This window comes from Stegodyphus dumicola, chromosome 4 (genome assembly GCF_044657685.1).
Source record: "Stegodyphus dumicola isolate Sdum_Otavi_A_Nest chromosome 4, ASM4465768v1".
Classification (NCBI taxonomy): domain Eukaryota; kingdom Metazoa; phylum Arthropoda; class Arachnida; order Araneae; family Eresidae; genus Stegodyphus; species Stegodyphus dumicola.
The window spans coordinates 69530578-69546772 of NC_140771.1; the positions used below are offsets into that span (position 1 = coordinate 69530578).

Genomic DNA, 16195 nt, shown 5'->3' on the forward strand with positions numbered 1-16195 from the left:
ATGATTTTGCTCTTCAACTTACGCGTGGAAAAAATGATGAATGTGATAAAATTTGGTTGCTGGATAGTGGTGCAACTGGACACATAGCAAAAGACTTCTTTTGGTTTCAGAATATTACACCAGAGGAAATTTACCAGGCAGGTAAACATTCAAAAATATATTCAGAAGGTATTGGTACTGTTAAAGCAAAAACTATAAATACAAAGAATTCTAGTTTTATTAATTTAAATATTAGTAATGTTAGTTATATTCCTGATTTAAGAAATAATTTATTGTCACTCACTGCCTTAATGGATAAAGGATGTAAAATTGAATCAAGGAATAATTCTGTGTTAGTTTTTAGTAGGTGTAATGAATTACTTTTTAAAGCATTTAAGAATAATGGTAGGCTTGAAGTTAATTTAGAACCATATTATAATTCTGAATCTTGCATTGCTAATGGTTGTACTGGTAATAATTATGAACTTTGACATAGTAGACTGTGCCATTTAAATCCAAAATATATGCTTAAAATGAAAGAATACATTGATATTAATGATGTAAGTGATTTTAAGTGTGAAACTTGTGACATAAGTAAAATAACTAGAAAAAGTCATCCAAATATTGACATTAATCAGAGTTCAGAAATTTTAGAATTAATTCATTCGGATCTATGTGGCCCTGTTCAAACTGAATCAATTGGTGGGTCTAAATATATTATGATCTTATTGGATGATTTTTCTGGAATGTATTTTACTTATTTTCTTAAAAGTAAAAGTGAAGTATTTGACGCATTTTGTAAATTTAAAGCTAAGTATGAAAATTTAACTGGTAAAAGAATTAAACGTTTGAGAACAGACAATGGTTTAGAATTTGTAAATCAACAATTAGATAATTATCTTGCTAATTCAGGTATTTTTCATGAAAAAACAATTCCATATAGCAGTGAGAGTAATGGGAAAGCTGAACGGGCAAACAGAGTTCTTTTAGAAAGAGCTAGGACATTACTACATGAGAGTGAGCTCCTGGTAAAATTCTGGGCAGAAGCAATTAATTTTAGTACTCAAGTATCAAATCTAACACCCCGGAAAGGAAAAGAAAAAATTCCTTTAGAAATTTGGACTGGTAAAAAACCCAAATTAAACTATCTAAAAAAGTTTGGATGTGTGGCATACTTTCACATTCCGAAAGTAATGCGAAACAAATTTGACATACCAGGGAAAAGAGGGATAATGTTAGGATATGCTAGAGAAAGAAAAGGATATCGTATTTATGATATAGCAAGTAATAAAATAATTGAAGAACAATCAGTTAAATTTAACGAATCTTTAAAGGGTAGTAATTATATGGGGAAAAATAAAACCTTAGAAACTTGGGATATTGAAGAATTAAAAGGAAAGGGAAACGAAGTAGATAAAAAACCACACCTCGAATTGGTTGTTACGGAAAATACTCAAGGAAGCGAATATGATGACTCATCGAATTCCGACATGAGCCGTTGTAGCGGGGGTGATGACAAGGGGAATAAAGTCCAAACATCTGATTGCTATGAAAAAAGTAATAAATATGAAAAAAAAAATACTATTAAGATGATTTGAGAGGCTCAAATCGAAACAACTAGCATCAAGTATAATCAGTAATGTTCCGAATGATTTTTTAGAAGCAAAACAAAGTGCTAATTGGTATGACTGGAAATCCGCAATGGAAAATGAATTAGATTCACTACATAAACACGAAGTGTGGGAAATAGTAGAGAGGCCTGAAAAAACAAAATTAGTAAAAAGTAAGTGGGTGTATACTTTGAAGCAAGCAGACTCTGGGGAAGTAAAATGTAAAGCGCGATTAGTAGCGGCTGGGTTTAATCAAATAAAAAATAAGGATTATACTGAATCATATTCACCAGTAGTTAATATTGAATGTTTTAGATTATTGCTTGCACTTTCAGCTAAATTAAACTTGACTGTTAAATTTTACGATGTAAAAACAGCGTACTTGTACAGTGACTTAAAGGAGGATGTGTATAAGACTCCTCCACCTGGTTATGAAAAACTGATTGGAGAAGGAAAAGTATGTAAATTGAAGAAAAGTATTTATGGGTTGCCTCAATCGGGTAGAAATTGGTATATGAAAATAAAAACAGAATTAGAAAAACTTGGACTGGTACAGTTAGCATCTGATAATTGTATATTCATTTATAATGATACCAAAAACATTTTTATATTGTGTTTGTATGTTGATGATTTAGCTGTATTCTGTAATAATAAAGAAATGCTTGAAAATACTGTTTCTAAAATTAAAAATGTATTTGAGTTACATGAAAATACTAATTCAAAATTTTTGGGAATGCAAATAGAAAAACTTGAAAATGGTATATGTTTGTCTCAAACAGAATATATTGAATCTTTATTGACTAAACACAATCTGGAAAATTGTAAAGCAGTAAAAACGCCAATCGTTAAAGGGGCAGAAAAAGGTTTTTCATGTACAAATGAAAAAATTGATGCAATTTTGTATCGGGAATTAATTGGGGAACTTTTATATTTAGCGAATAGAACGCGTCCTGATATATCATTTGTACCAACTTATTTGTCACAATTTAATCATGTACCAGAAAAAAGGTATTATCTTTTGGCTAAAAGGATATTAAGGTATTTAAGAGGTACAAAAAATAAAAAAACTTTTCTATAGCAATGATTTTGGAGTTTTAAATGCATATGCTGATGCTAGCTGGGGAAAATGCAGAAAATGGTAAGTCATTTTCTGGTGGTACTATTTTACTAGGTGATTCATTGATTTCTTGGGAATGTCGTAAGCAGAGAAGTGTTAGTCTGTCTACTTGTGAAGCAGAATTATTTTCTATTTCTGAAATTTGTAAGGATATTATTTGAACCGTAAATTTATTATCAGAATTAAAATGTAAACAATTTTTAAATGGTGCAGTGGTCTTGAATACAGATAGTCAAGCTGCCATCCAGTGGATCAACTGTGCCAGATCTTCTACGAAATCCAGACACATGAACTTATGTTTCCATTTTATGAAGGACTTAACAAAGGACAAAGTCATTAAGTTGGAATATTCACAAACTGATAATATGATTGCAGATTTTCTTACTAAGAGTGTCAGTGAAGAAAAATTAATGTATACATTGAAAATAATTTCCTTAATTTCTTAATGTAATGTGTTATATATTGTTTGTATTTCATTTTTGTATTGAAAAAATGTTGCTCGCAGGAGGGGTGTGTTGGGTAAAGGCGAGCGAACGTTTTTTTCTTATGCGCATGCGTATTAATTATGATGGCGCAGCTGTCTCTTCTACCGACACATCCGTCATTCAAGCTTCGAGCGTATGGAGATGATGAGATGCTATTTGCTGTGTGATGGTCAGTATGATTTCCTGTGTGATCTTTTTATTCATTATTCATGTAAATAAAGTGTGTTGTCCTACAATGGCTTCTTTACTCTAAATATTGGCCTCTTAACAACAATTATAAATATTCATACATATGCTCATAAGCATAATGATCATAATAAACACGAATACGAACTGACAACGTGGAACGAGAATGCAAATTATTAAAATCTTCATAGAAATTAAAACGTGTGTAGTCTTGGATGAAAGGAAAAGAATACGAAATGTACTGGAATTTTCTACTGCTTTCGCAATTTTTTTACCAATAGAACGACGTGCACCTGTTTGTACTTGCATGCACCAAAGGTTGCGCTAATGCAGAGAAAGGGGCGAAAAGCTATTTCCAGAAGTATGATTCACCATCTGATGTTCCAGATAAGGAAGAGAAGTTGTTTTAGTTTCGGCTTTTGTACGGAGGGAAAAAATGCATGTTCGGGAAAAAAAAAAAAAAAAACCAACACTAAAAGCAAAAAACAAAACAAACAAAAAAACAAAGGGGTTTAGAGAAAAAGTAAGCACCTATAAGTGCCTTTATATTTTACTTTCAAATATAAGGACTTACAAGCACTTGTAAGAAGCACTACAAACCCTGTAATAACAGTATAATTTAAGACAAGCTCAAAAAGAAATTCCAGTTAATAAAAGAGAACTTACACACTGAATCTGTATTTTGGCATCAAATAATTTTAAATCAGAAAACGGTACTTCCACAGCTAAAAGTACAAATCTAGTGTAGCTGTGCACGTTAGCTAAAAATGTGAACCATGATGGACATAACAGTTTTTCAAAAACAAAGAACATAAGCCATTAAAAATGCATAGAAATACAATAGTCAGTTCTCACAGGATAACCAATTAAAAAGACATGATCATTGTACATTCAGAATATTGCAAATACAGAAAAACTCTTAAATGTCTTACAAAATTTGCTATTATTAGCAGTCTGTATATAAGATGACCTCCATAATTTAGAAAATGTTCATAAAATTTTCCATTTACACTCAGAAATATACAGTAGCTATATTAATTCCATATAAGTAGAGTTGCTATTAATTTTAATGCAAAAATCAATGCTATTAGAAGTATGATTAGAACCAAGAATTTCAGTCAAATCGATCATCCTACAATCTTTTGCTACTCTCATTTACATGCATTTCCTGTGTTACTTTTCAATATGTTACACGCTACTAAATGAAAAAAAGATGAATATTAGCAAAACGTTATGCAGAGGACACAGCTGGATTTTCCTGAAAATCCAGCATGTTAATAATTCAAATGCGTTTTTCTTAAAATAATTTTGCAAGTATGAGTTTTTTTTATGTGCTGGCAATAAGTACGGCAGCTATCAAAGATTAAAAAAAATAAAGATGCATAGCTTTTCTATTTTTTTTTTTTTTTCTTCGTAAACACAAAGGAGGGGAAAGGTAATAAAATATGTTAAATTAATGTACATGAACTTCATTATGAATTTTAAAGTTGATATAATGGGAAGTACATAATTAGGCATCAAAATTTGCATGAAATGTGAAGCTCTTGGTTTCAAGGAAGAGTTACACCTTAATATAACAACACAATAAAAGCTATAATTTGATATATAACACAGTAGCATGTTACACCACAAAGCTTCAAGTATTTGAGGAAGCTGAATCATAATTTACTGAAAATACTCATCTACAAAATATATAACATACCTTAGCTTGATCTCTCTTTGACTGACTTGGACTATGTGCATATAAAGATCCCAAAATTTTCATTGTCTCATAATTACCAGGCTGTGCTTTAAGGACTTTTTCAAAACACTGAGCTGCCTTTAACCATAAAGGGAAAAAAAAAAATTTTTTAAATGTCTGAACAAACTTGTGACTGATTAGCATGAAACAGATAATATTCATTTTAGCCTTTCTCAAAACACCACCAAAATATTAAACTGTACAAATACTATGGTATTTCCTCTGCTTTTTTTTTTTTTTTTTTTTTTTTTAACTAATGTTATATGCTATTCAGTGCTACTACCCAGGCCTGATAACATTCAGTGTTGCAGGAACTGCTGTCTGTGTCATCTGTTATAGCCTGTACATCATTGTCATCCTCATCAACATCTTTTGATCTGTTTCCCCACATCTTCAGAACCACCTTTTAGGCATTGCATATTTCCATTTTCATGTAGTTCTTTACTATTACTGCTTCATGAGTTACAGCCCATGTGCCCAAAATCCTTGAGCAACTCAATTCATATGTCAAAAACAATCATTACATGGTCAAATCTATTTTAAAATTTATAGGAGGCCACTTTCTGAATGCCTTAAGAAAGGCTAAAATGAAATGAACATTTAAAAAAGCTTCAGAGCCTTGTGCTAAAAAGCTTGGAGGGCAGATAAATGAGCAAATATGGTATTTCTTAAAATATTTTGAAGAAAGTTAATTATTTTACAAGAAAAAAGTATGTATCTTTTCTATTATAAAATAAGACATGCCAAACAATTTTCTATCAAAAAATATTTACACCAAGGTACAAATTTTAGTCATACTTCAATTTAAAATAATTTATGCAGAGATAACAGAATAAAGACAGCCCCATTTGAATATTGTTGTCTACTGGTCACCTCTGAATCAAATATGTTATGCTGTTCTAATGCAGAAAAGATTCCAGATCTAAAATAGATTGTGGCAATTAACTGAAGCATCAGTTTAGTGTGTTAGCATGCAACTGAATGCAAGTCTGACTTTGGCAAGTGATGTCAGTTCTTTGATTCGGCAGAAGATATTTCCAACAGCCAGTGCCAGCAGCAATTTTTCATTCACACACCCATGCCTAACTTGCTATATTTTCAAACTGATTTATACTTTCAAATTGTAAAAGCAATGCATAACAAGCCTAAAACATATTCAAATCAAATAATTTCCTAAACTAAAATTCTATTAGAATTTAGACATATTATTTAAAACATATATAACATTTACGGAACATATGGATAGGCTATGAATAGGGCACCAATTTTTTGATAATAGCTATTTATGATTAATTATACTGTTCTCTTTGAATAACCTCCAACCTTGAAATCTGAAAAGCCAGGTGGTTTAGAAGCTACATGGTAACAAGATTTTAAGAGAATGCCAAACTGATTTAATGTATGATTTAATTCAGCATTCTTTTGGAATCTTGTCTTATCTGCAAAAGAATTTGACAGTTTATATTCTTGAATTGTCCATTATATGCACACACTTTTCAAACAAAAAATAAACAGTATTTACTTAAAATAATTTACCTATTTATATATAAGATGCAAATAACAATTTTAATATATACAACGGACAATTTTATTAATGGAATAATAATAAAAAAAATGAAATATGTAGTCAAATCAGCTAAATGAAATGTTTTAAAAAATCCTCTGAACTCACATAAAAGGTATAAGACTTACATTTTCCATATCACCACGATGTATATACATTTGTCCTAGTCCATATTGAGGTAAGACAAAATTCGCTGAAGCAAACTGTGTTGCTTGGTAATAATACTGAAATGCTTGATCATAATCATTTTGAATATGAAATGCCCTTGCCAACTGATAACAGCTTTCTGCTCTCATAGCTTCATTTTCAGTATTGTGAAAAGCATGAAGAGCTAAATGTTGAACTTTGTTGTAATCCTGTAAAAATTAATTTAAACATGTTATAACTGTTACCTTTTCCCTATAATAAGTAATTCAGACACAACACATATGAAAATACGGTTAATTATAAATTAAATATAAAATATTAACCAACTACTAGCAAATGCTAATTAATAAAAATTTAATCTTCATTTCTGTAATACAAAAGATATACTACATATGCAATAATTCTGCAGATGATCACTATTAATTGTAATAAACTTAGGATGCATATGAGAGAATTTCACCAATTACTTTTGGTACTGTTCTGTTATCGGGACTGGAGTCATCGCCAAATGTTTTGCCAAAAGATTTTTTTATATGAAGTTGTCAATGTTCATTTTTAAAATCGATACAATGTTTACTTTTTTTAAAAAAAAGCAAAAGAATACCTTTCTAAAATTGGCAACGAGAATAAAAATTCTAAAGATGTCACTATCACTAGCGTTTTTATTGTTATTGTACTTACCATCAATATGAAAATTTGGGACTTACCTTACGATGTAACATCTTTCACGCAATTTCTTCAGGAACAAGGAATTATTCACTCTGAAAGAAAGCGCACAAAAAACCATACAATGAAGCTCTACTTGAATTCAAAGGAAGCACTGAAATGGAGATGTTAAATTATGACAAGTAGGGTTCGAAAAAGAGGTTAAATTCTCAAAATTGGTCTGAAAGATTGAGAACCAATTTCCTAATGGCAGTTTATTTCATGGTGTTTAGAATTAACTTCTACTGAATTTTGTCAGTATCAAATGGATATGAATCACTGCACTGTTGTTGACTAGAACAGTTACATAAGGGAAGTCCATTACCATGCATTAATGTCTACACTTAAAATAGGCGGCACTGATTATTGAAATTGATGCAAGTCTGTGTTTGTGTCAAAAAAACTACATTGGTCTTTATCCGATGGGTGTGTGGTAGGATTTGCTGAGATACAAAAGAATGTTTTTTAGTTGCTGTGCCTAACTGCTCTGCCACAACTTTGCTTAAAGTTATTGAAGAAAATATTATTGATGTAGCTATAATACTCAGATTATAGGAAAGGGTATAACACTAAAGAATAAAAAGAGGCTGGATGTGAATATTTTCTAAGTTAAACCATAAATATAATTTTATCCCCCCCCAATACTGTCATATGTGAACTACTGAAAGGTTATCGGGCAGTGCGAAATGGCTAAATAACCTTCAACATGGCAGTGACCATAACCAATTAGATTCTTAATTAATTGAGTTTATGTTGCATAGGAGGATTCTAAAATGCAAATGTTTTTAGACATTTGTAATGACAACCGCAGTTTCATGCGTTCATGTTAATCTTAATTTGCAAACCAATTTTTTTTTATTATTATTTCTTTGGCAAGTTCCTTAGTTTATATTAAAAACTTTACCCCGATGGGTATTTGGTTATGAATACTTGAATATGAACTATGAACTTAATGAATACTTGTTAAACTATTTTTCCCTTCAATTTAACCATATTGTAACTATTTTGGTATTATTTTTGTGCTTTGAATTTTTCCCCACATGATCAGTTTTGGGCAACATTTGAATCCAGTGCTGATAACAGAACAGTAACTTATTTTTCAGTCATGACTGAGATGATTATATATGTTGTGGTTGGCATACAGTTCAAACACATAGTAGACAAAACTTGTAGGTGCTGCTGTTGATTTATACACATAATGTTATTTTTGAAATAGAGCAAACCTTGATACACATAAACTGATTTTACGCAACATCATTTATGGTTGTATGATGCACTCCACAATTTTATATACTTTAAATTTTCAGGACAATGGACAAGAGTGAGATGACACTAAAATATTTAAGCAGCAGAAAGTGGAGTAGAAAAAAGTGAGCACATCAAAAGTTTTGATTCCCTCCCCCCAAAAAAATTATATTTTACTTGTTTTGCTATTGCTTTTTCCTAAAAAAGCCTTTTCTATCACTACGTCTTTTCCTCTTTAAAGGGGAGAGTACATAAGATATAAAATGTTGCAAAATGCCCGCTATAGTAAGATAGCTTCTCTGCAAAGTATAAACCCACTTGGGTGCCAGAAAAAGGAAAGGTGGGGTTTTGCATGAATATAATCAGAGATACACTGGATTTTTTCATGAGGCACATATATAAAAAATTTACTCCAAAAGTAACTGAAAGTGTGCTCCCACAGCATACTGAGATGTTTTACACAAACCAGGCAAACACAAACAGACAATGAAACAGATCACAATAAGATGACACTGTGCATTTATTTTAAAGTAAAGGATATTCAACATGACCCCCAGCACAAGGTACTAAGCAAGTAAGGTGTGTTACTATGCTTCTTACAGCCAAGTGTAGCATGTTGGCATCTATTGAATGATTGGTCCATTGAATGATATCTTTCAGTTTCACGAAAGTGGCAAGAAACCTCTGGTATATACAAAACATTAAGTATCCTGAGAATAAAAAATCTGCCAGGGTCAAGTCTGGTGATCACGATGGTCACTTATAACCTCGACATACGATTTGGTCTTCAGTAAATGTTTCCAACAGGAAAATATTGACTGTATGTGCAACATGCGGTGAGGCACCATCATGCATAAAGGTGAAGACAGGTAATGTATGTCTTTCCTGCAATGCAGGCTCAATGTGTTCATGCAAACATGAAACATAATGTTCTGCAGTGGCTGTACAGATTTTCTAGCTGGATACAGGACAAGGCTCTTCAAAAAAGAAAGAGCTGAGAATGAAAGATGTGGTGAAACTGCAGCAAATAGTCACATGATGAGAATGCAGTGGCTTGGTCAGATAGTCACAAGGGTTTGATGTCATCTAGATGTAACTGTTTTGCATACTGACATCACCATGCAGCGAAAAGTAGTCTCCATCCGTCCACATTGTGTTTAGCAACCACTGTAGTCACGCTTTATTTGTGCCAGCACACAGGTAACAAAGTTTGGTAACTTTACATGGATATAGATTCAAGATTGTCAAATTGACGATTCTGGAATCCCCAATACTCTTCTAGCTTCACGAGCACTGCTACTCTCTGCTGATGTTTTGGCTGCTAATTATTTCATGCCACTTTGTACAACATGGACATGATCTGCATTTAAAGATGGCCTGGCAAACAATCCTCCAAACTCCATGTTTCTTCAAGATGCCACACTAAATTCAGCATTACAGAGCTTATTTTGTGCTTTCAGTCTTTTTTCCATGCGAAACTTTCACAATGCAATACTTGAGGATTCATCATTCTTGTAGAACAGTTTAACTACCAACACTCAATGTGGTAATGATAGCATGCTGCCGGCATCGAATGATGAATCCATTTTGAGCCAGAGATTTTAATGTTGATAGCCTGATTCTACCCTGATTTGCATAAAACGTCTCAGCATAACATGTGAGTGCCCTCTTTTGGTTACTTTTAGAATTTTTTTTAATAAACAGAAAAAAATCTAATGTCCTTCTCAACATATTCACACAGACCCCAATATTTCTTTTTTTTTTTTTTCCGGGGGGGGGGGGAGGGGGGTTACGAGCATTACTTTTTTTTTCATGAATTTTTTAAATATGCACTAATTTATGACACACCCTGTATGCGTGTTTAATACAGTATACATGCACACACACACACACACACATATATATTTAATAAACAAATTGAGTTTTCCATTATCAACAGCCTGAGTGGCATAATTGCCTTTATTCCCTTACGAGATTTTTTGCCATTTGATTTAAAATATTTTGTTTTCCTTACTTTCATTTATGATTTAAATATCAGCTTAACAAATAGAAGTTTATAAAAAAAAAACAGAGTAAAATAAGTAATTATATAAAACTTAGTGAATAAATGATGTATAAATACAGTTTTTCACAAGCAGGTCCAAAATGCCAAGCACTCACAGGATTAATTGGGGGGGGAAGGTGCTTTTCCGTTTTGCCAGCACAATCAATAAAGTCGCCAATAATGGTACAACTGATGCCAAACGGAATATCCTCGCAGGTAACCTTTTACGCCTCATTTTCAAAACAAGTCGCAGCCATTTCTTAACAGATTGATTGTTTCTTTCAATACTGGCATACAATTACATAGAACTTTTATCAGATAGTACAATTTTATGCCCTAAGGCCATTTGCGGTAATCAAGTCAATTAGGATGCAATCACACCGCTCACCCGAAGATGAAAATATGGGAAAGGCATATTAAGGGTTAAATTCATCAATTCTAATGACAATGCACTAGCGAAGTAAAGCACTGTGGTTTTACATAGTTTCTGAGTAAGCTATTCGTACAAATTGAAATAATTCTTGTATTTAAACTTGTTTTCCAAACTCATTTAACTTGAAATTAATATAGATAGTTATTGAGAGAATTAGATTTTGGGAGCATAGTTTACGTGAGATGAGATTACTTAGGGTCACACGATATGAACCGGCGAATCAGGATGTTGAACCATGAAAGGCATTGTCAATTCTTAAATTAATGTCTTTTTACAAATTTATTGTCTTTATTTATGAGCTTTTTACAAAATTTTAAACCCTATTAAAATGTTATTATGCCTTCAAAATAAAAAATTATTAGAACCAACATCTGTTAACATTTTTTATGTGTATACTGTATGTTGTTGCCAATAAAGTCTGCTTGGCAAAATTTGCGCCGGCGAAACAGAAAAGTACCAAAAAATACTATATAGTATACTTACATATATATAATTAATTTCTCAAAATTATACAAAACATATGTTGCTCAAAGAATGCCTTTTTTTTTTGTGTGTGTGTGTTCATTTTAAGTATCAAAGCATCTCAGAATACCTAAACAGACCAAACAGTGTGATGTAACTGGATGTTTCTTAAAATGAGAAATCTGAACATAATTTATGAAAATCACAATGCATCTATTGTATATATTTTTATGTTGCCAATCACTGAACTTTTGCAATCATATACACTGTTATTAATACACATTGTTAAATGTTCAAATACACATAATTTGAAAACCATAGACTAACCTTTTTGAAAAAGAAGTGATTAGCTAAGTGATTTAAAACCATGGGATTTGAAGAATCAATTGTGTATGCTTTAGACAACATCTGAACTCCCTTCCTAATGGTTTCTGGTGTTTTGTTATTCAATTCCAGAATTGCTAGGCCCACAAGTGCTCCTACACACTGAGAATCAAGATTTAAAGCTCTTTCAAATGCAAGCCTGAAAACATAAATAGGATTAAAAGAATTCTTCATTGTAATAATAATAATAATATAAAAAAACACTACCTGTACAAGGTGTCCTAAAAAGACTGATATACTGTAGAAGATTAATTAATAGGAAACATCTAAATAAATGCGCATATGATCCAAATAATTGGAAAAGGAAAATGATAACGTTACTTTGGAGAAGGGAAAGTAATGAAATTATTATTGAACTACTGACTATAAAAAATAGTTTAACTAATCAGACCTGTTTTATTTATTATGTAAAATATATATATATATATGCTTTTCAGATCTCATTCCAAGTAGCTTCTTTCCATGGGATTATAGAAGGATATGCTTGTTCGATTAAGTTAAACACCATATCAGCCACAGAGATGACTGACAAAAAATTGAAATAGATTGGCTCGCAGATGGTTGTCTTTTGCATAGCAACTGATTTTAATATCTGATTAATGCAAACATTTTAATAAATGTAAAAATCAATTTTTTTTTTTTTTTTTTTTTTTTTTTTTACTATACATTGTTTGCCCCTTCCCCAAAAAAGCTGCAATGTAAATTTGAATTTGAAAATATTGAGGAAGAATTGGTTGCTCAATTTAATTATATCAACACAAACTTGAAATAACAGTAACTCAGAGTGGATCTGATCATTTCAAAGCTGTCATACCTGAAGAACTTCCATCAGGTCATGGAAAAGAAATTACAGAGCTAAAAAAGTATCACATTATTAATCTGCATCAAGAGTAAAAAATCTGAAAGACTGTAGATGAAATTACTAACATGGAATAGCGAACTGTTATCCAAAATGGCGATGAACTATTATTATCTTTACAAAAGACATGGGGCTGAAAATAAACCCTAAACAATAACCTTTTTGTGTTAAATAAATGCAAGTGAACATCTCTGAAATATTTAATAAAAACAATTCACAAAAATTCCGATCTAAAACATATACTGAAGTTTAATATAGGAAGCAAAAGATAACTTGTCAGATGCTTTTAAAATGCTCTGTTGCAATAAAAAAGATACTACAAAGGTTATTCAGAAAGTAACTTACGTTTCTTCTGATGATCTTTCTTCTGAGAGATGGTGCTAGCATCTCCAACTTGATGTCAGAGTGTTTACTGAATCTTTACAAATTTGGATGTAATCGCTGGCGGTAAGTGTTGCCTCTGCTTTGTTCACTGTGAATGTTTAAAATGTGTGTGGAAATAGAAAATTCCACCAGTAGTGAAGTGCGATCAGAGATTAGATTTTTGTTCACAAAAAAAAAAAAAAAAAAAAAAAAAAAACGAGACCAGTTGAAAATTATCTGGAACTATGCACCATGTACAGAAATGGCCTAATGAGTGAAGCTGGAGTGAGACAATGGTGCATCATGTTTAAAAATGGTTGCACTAATATTCACGAGAACGCGCAATGTGGCTGGCCGAGCATTGCTAAAGCTGAACTGGTAAAGAAAATCCACAGAAACTTTTAAGAAAATCGCCGCTTCACAATTTCTGAGCTCTCACTAGAGTTTTGTCAAATTTCACGAACTTTATTGTTTGGTGTTGTGATGCAAGATCTAGGCAATCACAAGTTTTGTGTTAAACGGGTTCGAAACTTGTCAGGTAACCACAAAAAGCAGCACGTGGCAGCAGCATTGACATTTCTTGAGTTATACCGAGAACATGGTGAATCACTTCTTGATTGTGTCATAACAGAAGACAAGACTTGGGTTAAAGTTCGTGAATTGTGAGACAAAACAACAGTCTCGGGTTAAAGTTCGTGAATTGTAAGACAAAACAACAGTCTATGGAGTGCACTCAAACGAATTCTCCCAGAAAACCAAGGAAATTTTTGCAAACACCGTCATCTTGAGTTTCAAGATTTTTTTTCCATGACAACACATGTTCCCCACACAGCCATTCAAACTCAATGGCTCTTGGATGGTGCTGGGTAGCGCAAACGCGCGCTTATCGGGGAGGCCGGCAGTGTCTTACGCGAGCGTCTGTCCAGAGCCAGGGGTTTTTTGCTATTAAGCCTAAATCCATGAAATTTCCGAAGTATCAACGTATTATTTAATAATGCTCTATAGAATATTTAAATGTCTTATGCTTTATAGATATTTTTATATATACTTTAATTACCTTATTTCTTGTTTAAATGCATATTTTACACATTTTATTTTAATTACTCACCATTTTATGACTTTTAACATTATACATCTGAAAACTAAATATATTACTTAAAATTCTCTTTTCGTATGAAAAATTTGAAAACACAGATCTACGCACAGTCCTACATTACATTCCTTACACTCGTAATAACTCATTTGCCGTTTTGGAGGATTTTTCCGGGAATGTGAACAAACGAAGCATCGTCGTTTCATTTTTTTATCAGTCTCTTCTTAACAAAGTTTTGGAAATTCTTTCAGTTAATCTTTCAGAATCAATATCAGAATATCAGAATTTCAGAATCAATATCTGAAATATTTTGCATCATTTCTGCTATTTCATGCTCTGTTAAACATTTTCGACGCTTCGACATTGCAATGGTAAAAATAGAAAGAATTCACATCTAACAAGATCTAATTATTTTCTAAAAACTGAACTGCAAACCGAAATACCCAACGCTTTAGTGAAAATAAAACTTCTTTACTTACAATAAACAACTACCATGTGCGAATTTAAAGAGACGTCATAAATCACGCCATTCAGAAACATTTATTTCCCCTTTTGTTTATATAATCAAAAACACGTGTATGTGAGTCATGCTTCTCTCATTTCGAGTAGAAGGTCTAATGTACATGTATCTGAAACCATATGGACATACAGTGCCATCTTGTGGCAGAAATTATAGTTTTTAAAAGGTTCCAGGATACTGGCACAAATATGTGACAGTCGGGGCTGAACAAGAAAATGCTCCCGGCCGACACGTGAGTGTGTTCGTTGCTGGCACGTAGACGTGACAGTCGGCGCGAAGGGGCTAACCCTTTAAAATCATATAATGTTCAGGATGTTAGAGTCCCAAATCCGCCTGTAAAGGAAAACACTCTTACATCACTTCTCTTTTATCTTCACCCTCATTTTTCTCTGTATTATAAAAAAAGAGTTTGTAAGTCAAGTTGAACCCAGTTCTAGAAGACTGAGGACATAATAAACATATGGTGTTAATCACCATTCAACCGAAGAACACATATGGATTCTCTGATTCCATTCAGATTCTTTATCTGAGCTGTCAGACAGAACTTTATTCAAGTCTGATATTATGATGGAAATTTTTGCTATTCCGAGAAAAAGAAAACAGTGAATCATATCAGGATTCTGGTTTACACAGTTGGTTCATTTTTTGGAGAATGAAATTTTGTACTTAGTAATTTTTTTTTGAAGTATAGTATAAATGCTTTCCAAATTATGTCCTTCAAATAAGTTTTGCATTTTTTAGGTCTTTTCCAAAACATGAAATATTCTTTATAAAAGGTCACTATATTTCTAGAATATTCTTTGTAAAGGTTAAAGTTCCTTTGCTTTATAGCCATGGATAATATTTCCTGTTATCAGCATCACACCAGCAGAAATCTGCAGATTATTTTTTCACTTGGAAGGTAAGTAAAACGTAAATTTAATATTTTTTGCTAGTGTTTTTATATTATCACTGATAAAATAATTATTCATATTTATAAATAGGTAATTTAAGAAAAGAATCAAAATTATGATAATTTATGGTTAATAATTTATCATGTAAATTTATGTGGAACTAGAAAAGAACAACCAACAAATTTAATAACTGCGTGTAATAATTATAATTAAATCTTAACACGACTTTTATAATCAGATTATTTATACACTTGCTGCAACAATGTTAATCTTTTTTTTTTTTTTTTTTTTTTTAATTTATGATTCAGATTTTACACACATTTCAGTGATTTTTCTTGTAGATACAGTGAATCAAACTTCCAGTC

At 31.9% G+C, this 16195-nt stretch overlaps 1 protein-coding gene across 4 annotated transcripts in view; it reads right to left on the minus strand.

The window, feature by feature from the left end:
• Ctr9 (RNA polymerase-associated protein Ctr9) overlaps window positions 1-16195 on the minus strand; it is a 153810-nt gene that overhangs the window by 110115 nt on the left and 27500 nt on the right. For all 4 annotated transcript variants that reach the window (XR_015040690.1, XR_015040689.1, XM_085815049.1 and 1 more), the window contains exons 6-8: window positions 12046-12241; window positions 6811-7038; window positions 5080-5196 (exon numbers count right to left, since the gene is read on the minus strand). Coding sequence is in view for 2 of the 4 variants with exons in the window: in XM_085815049.1 (XP_085671175.1) it covers window positions 5080-5196; window positions 6811-7038; window positions 12046-12241 (541 nt within the window). In the remaining 2 variants the exon portion in view is untranslated. The remainder of the gene's footprint in view (window positions 1-5079; window positions 5197-6810; window positions 7039-12045; window positions 12242-16195) is intronic.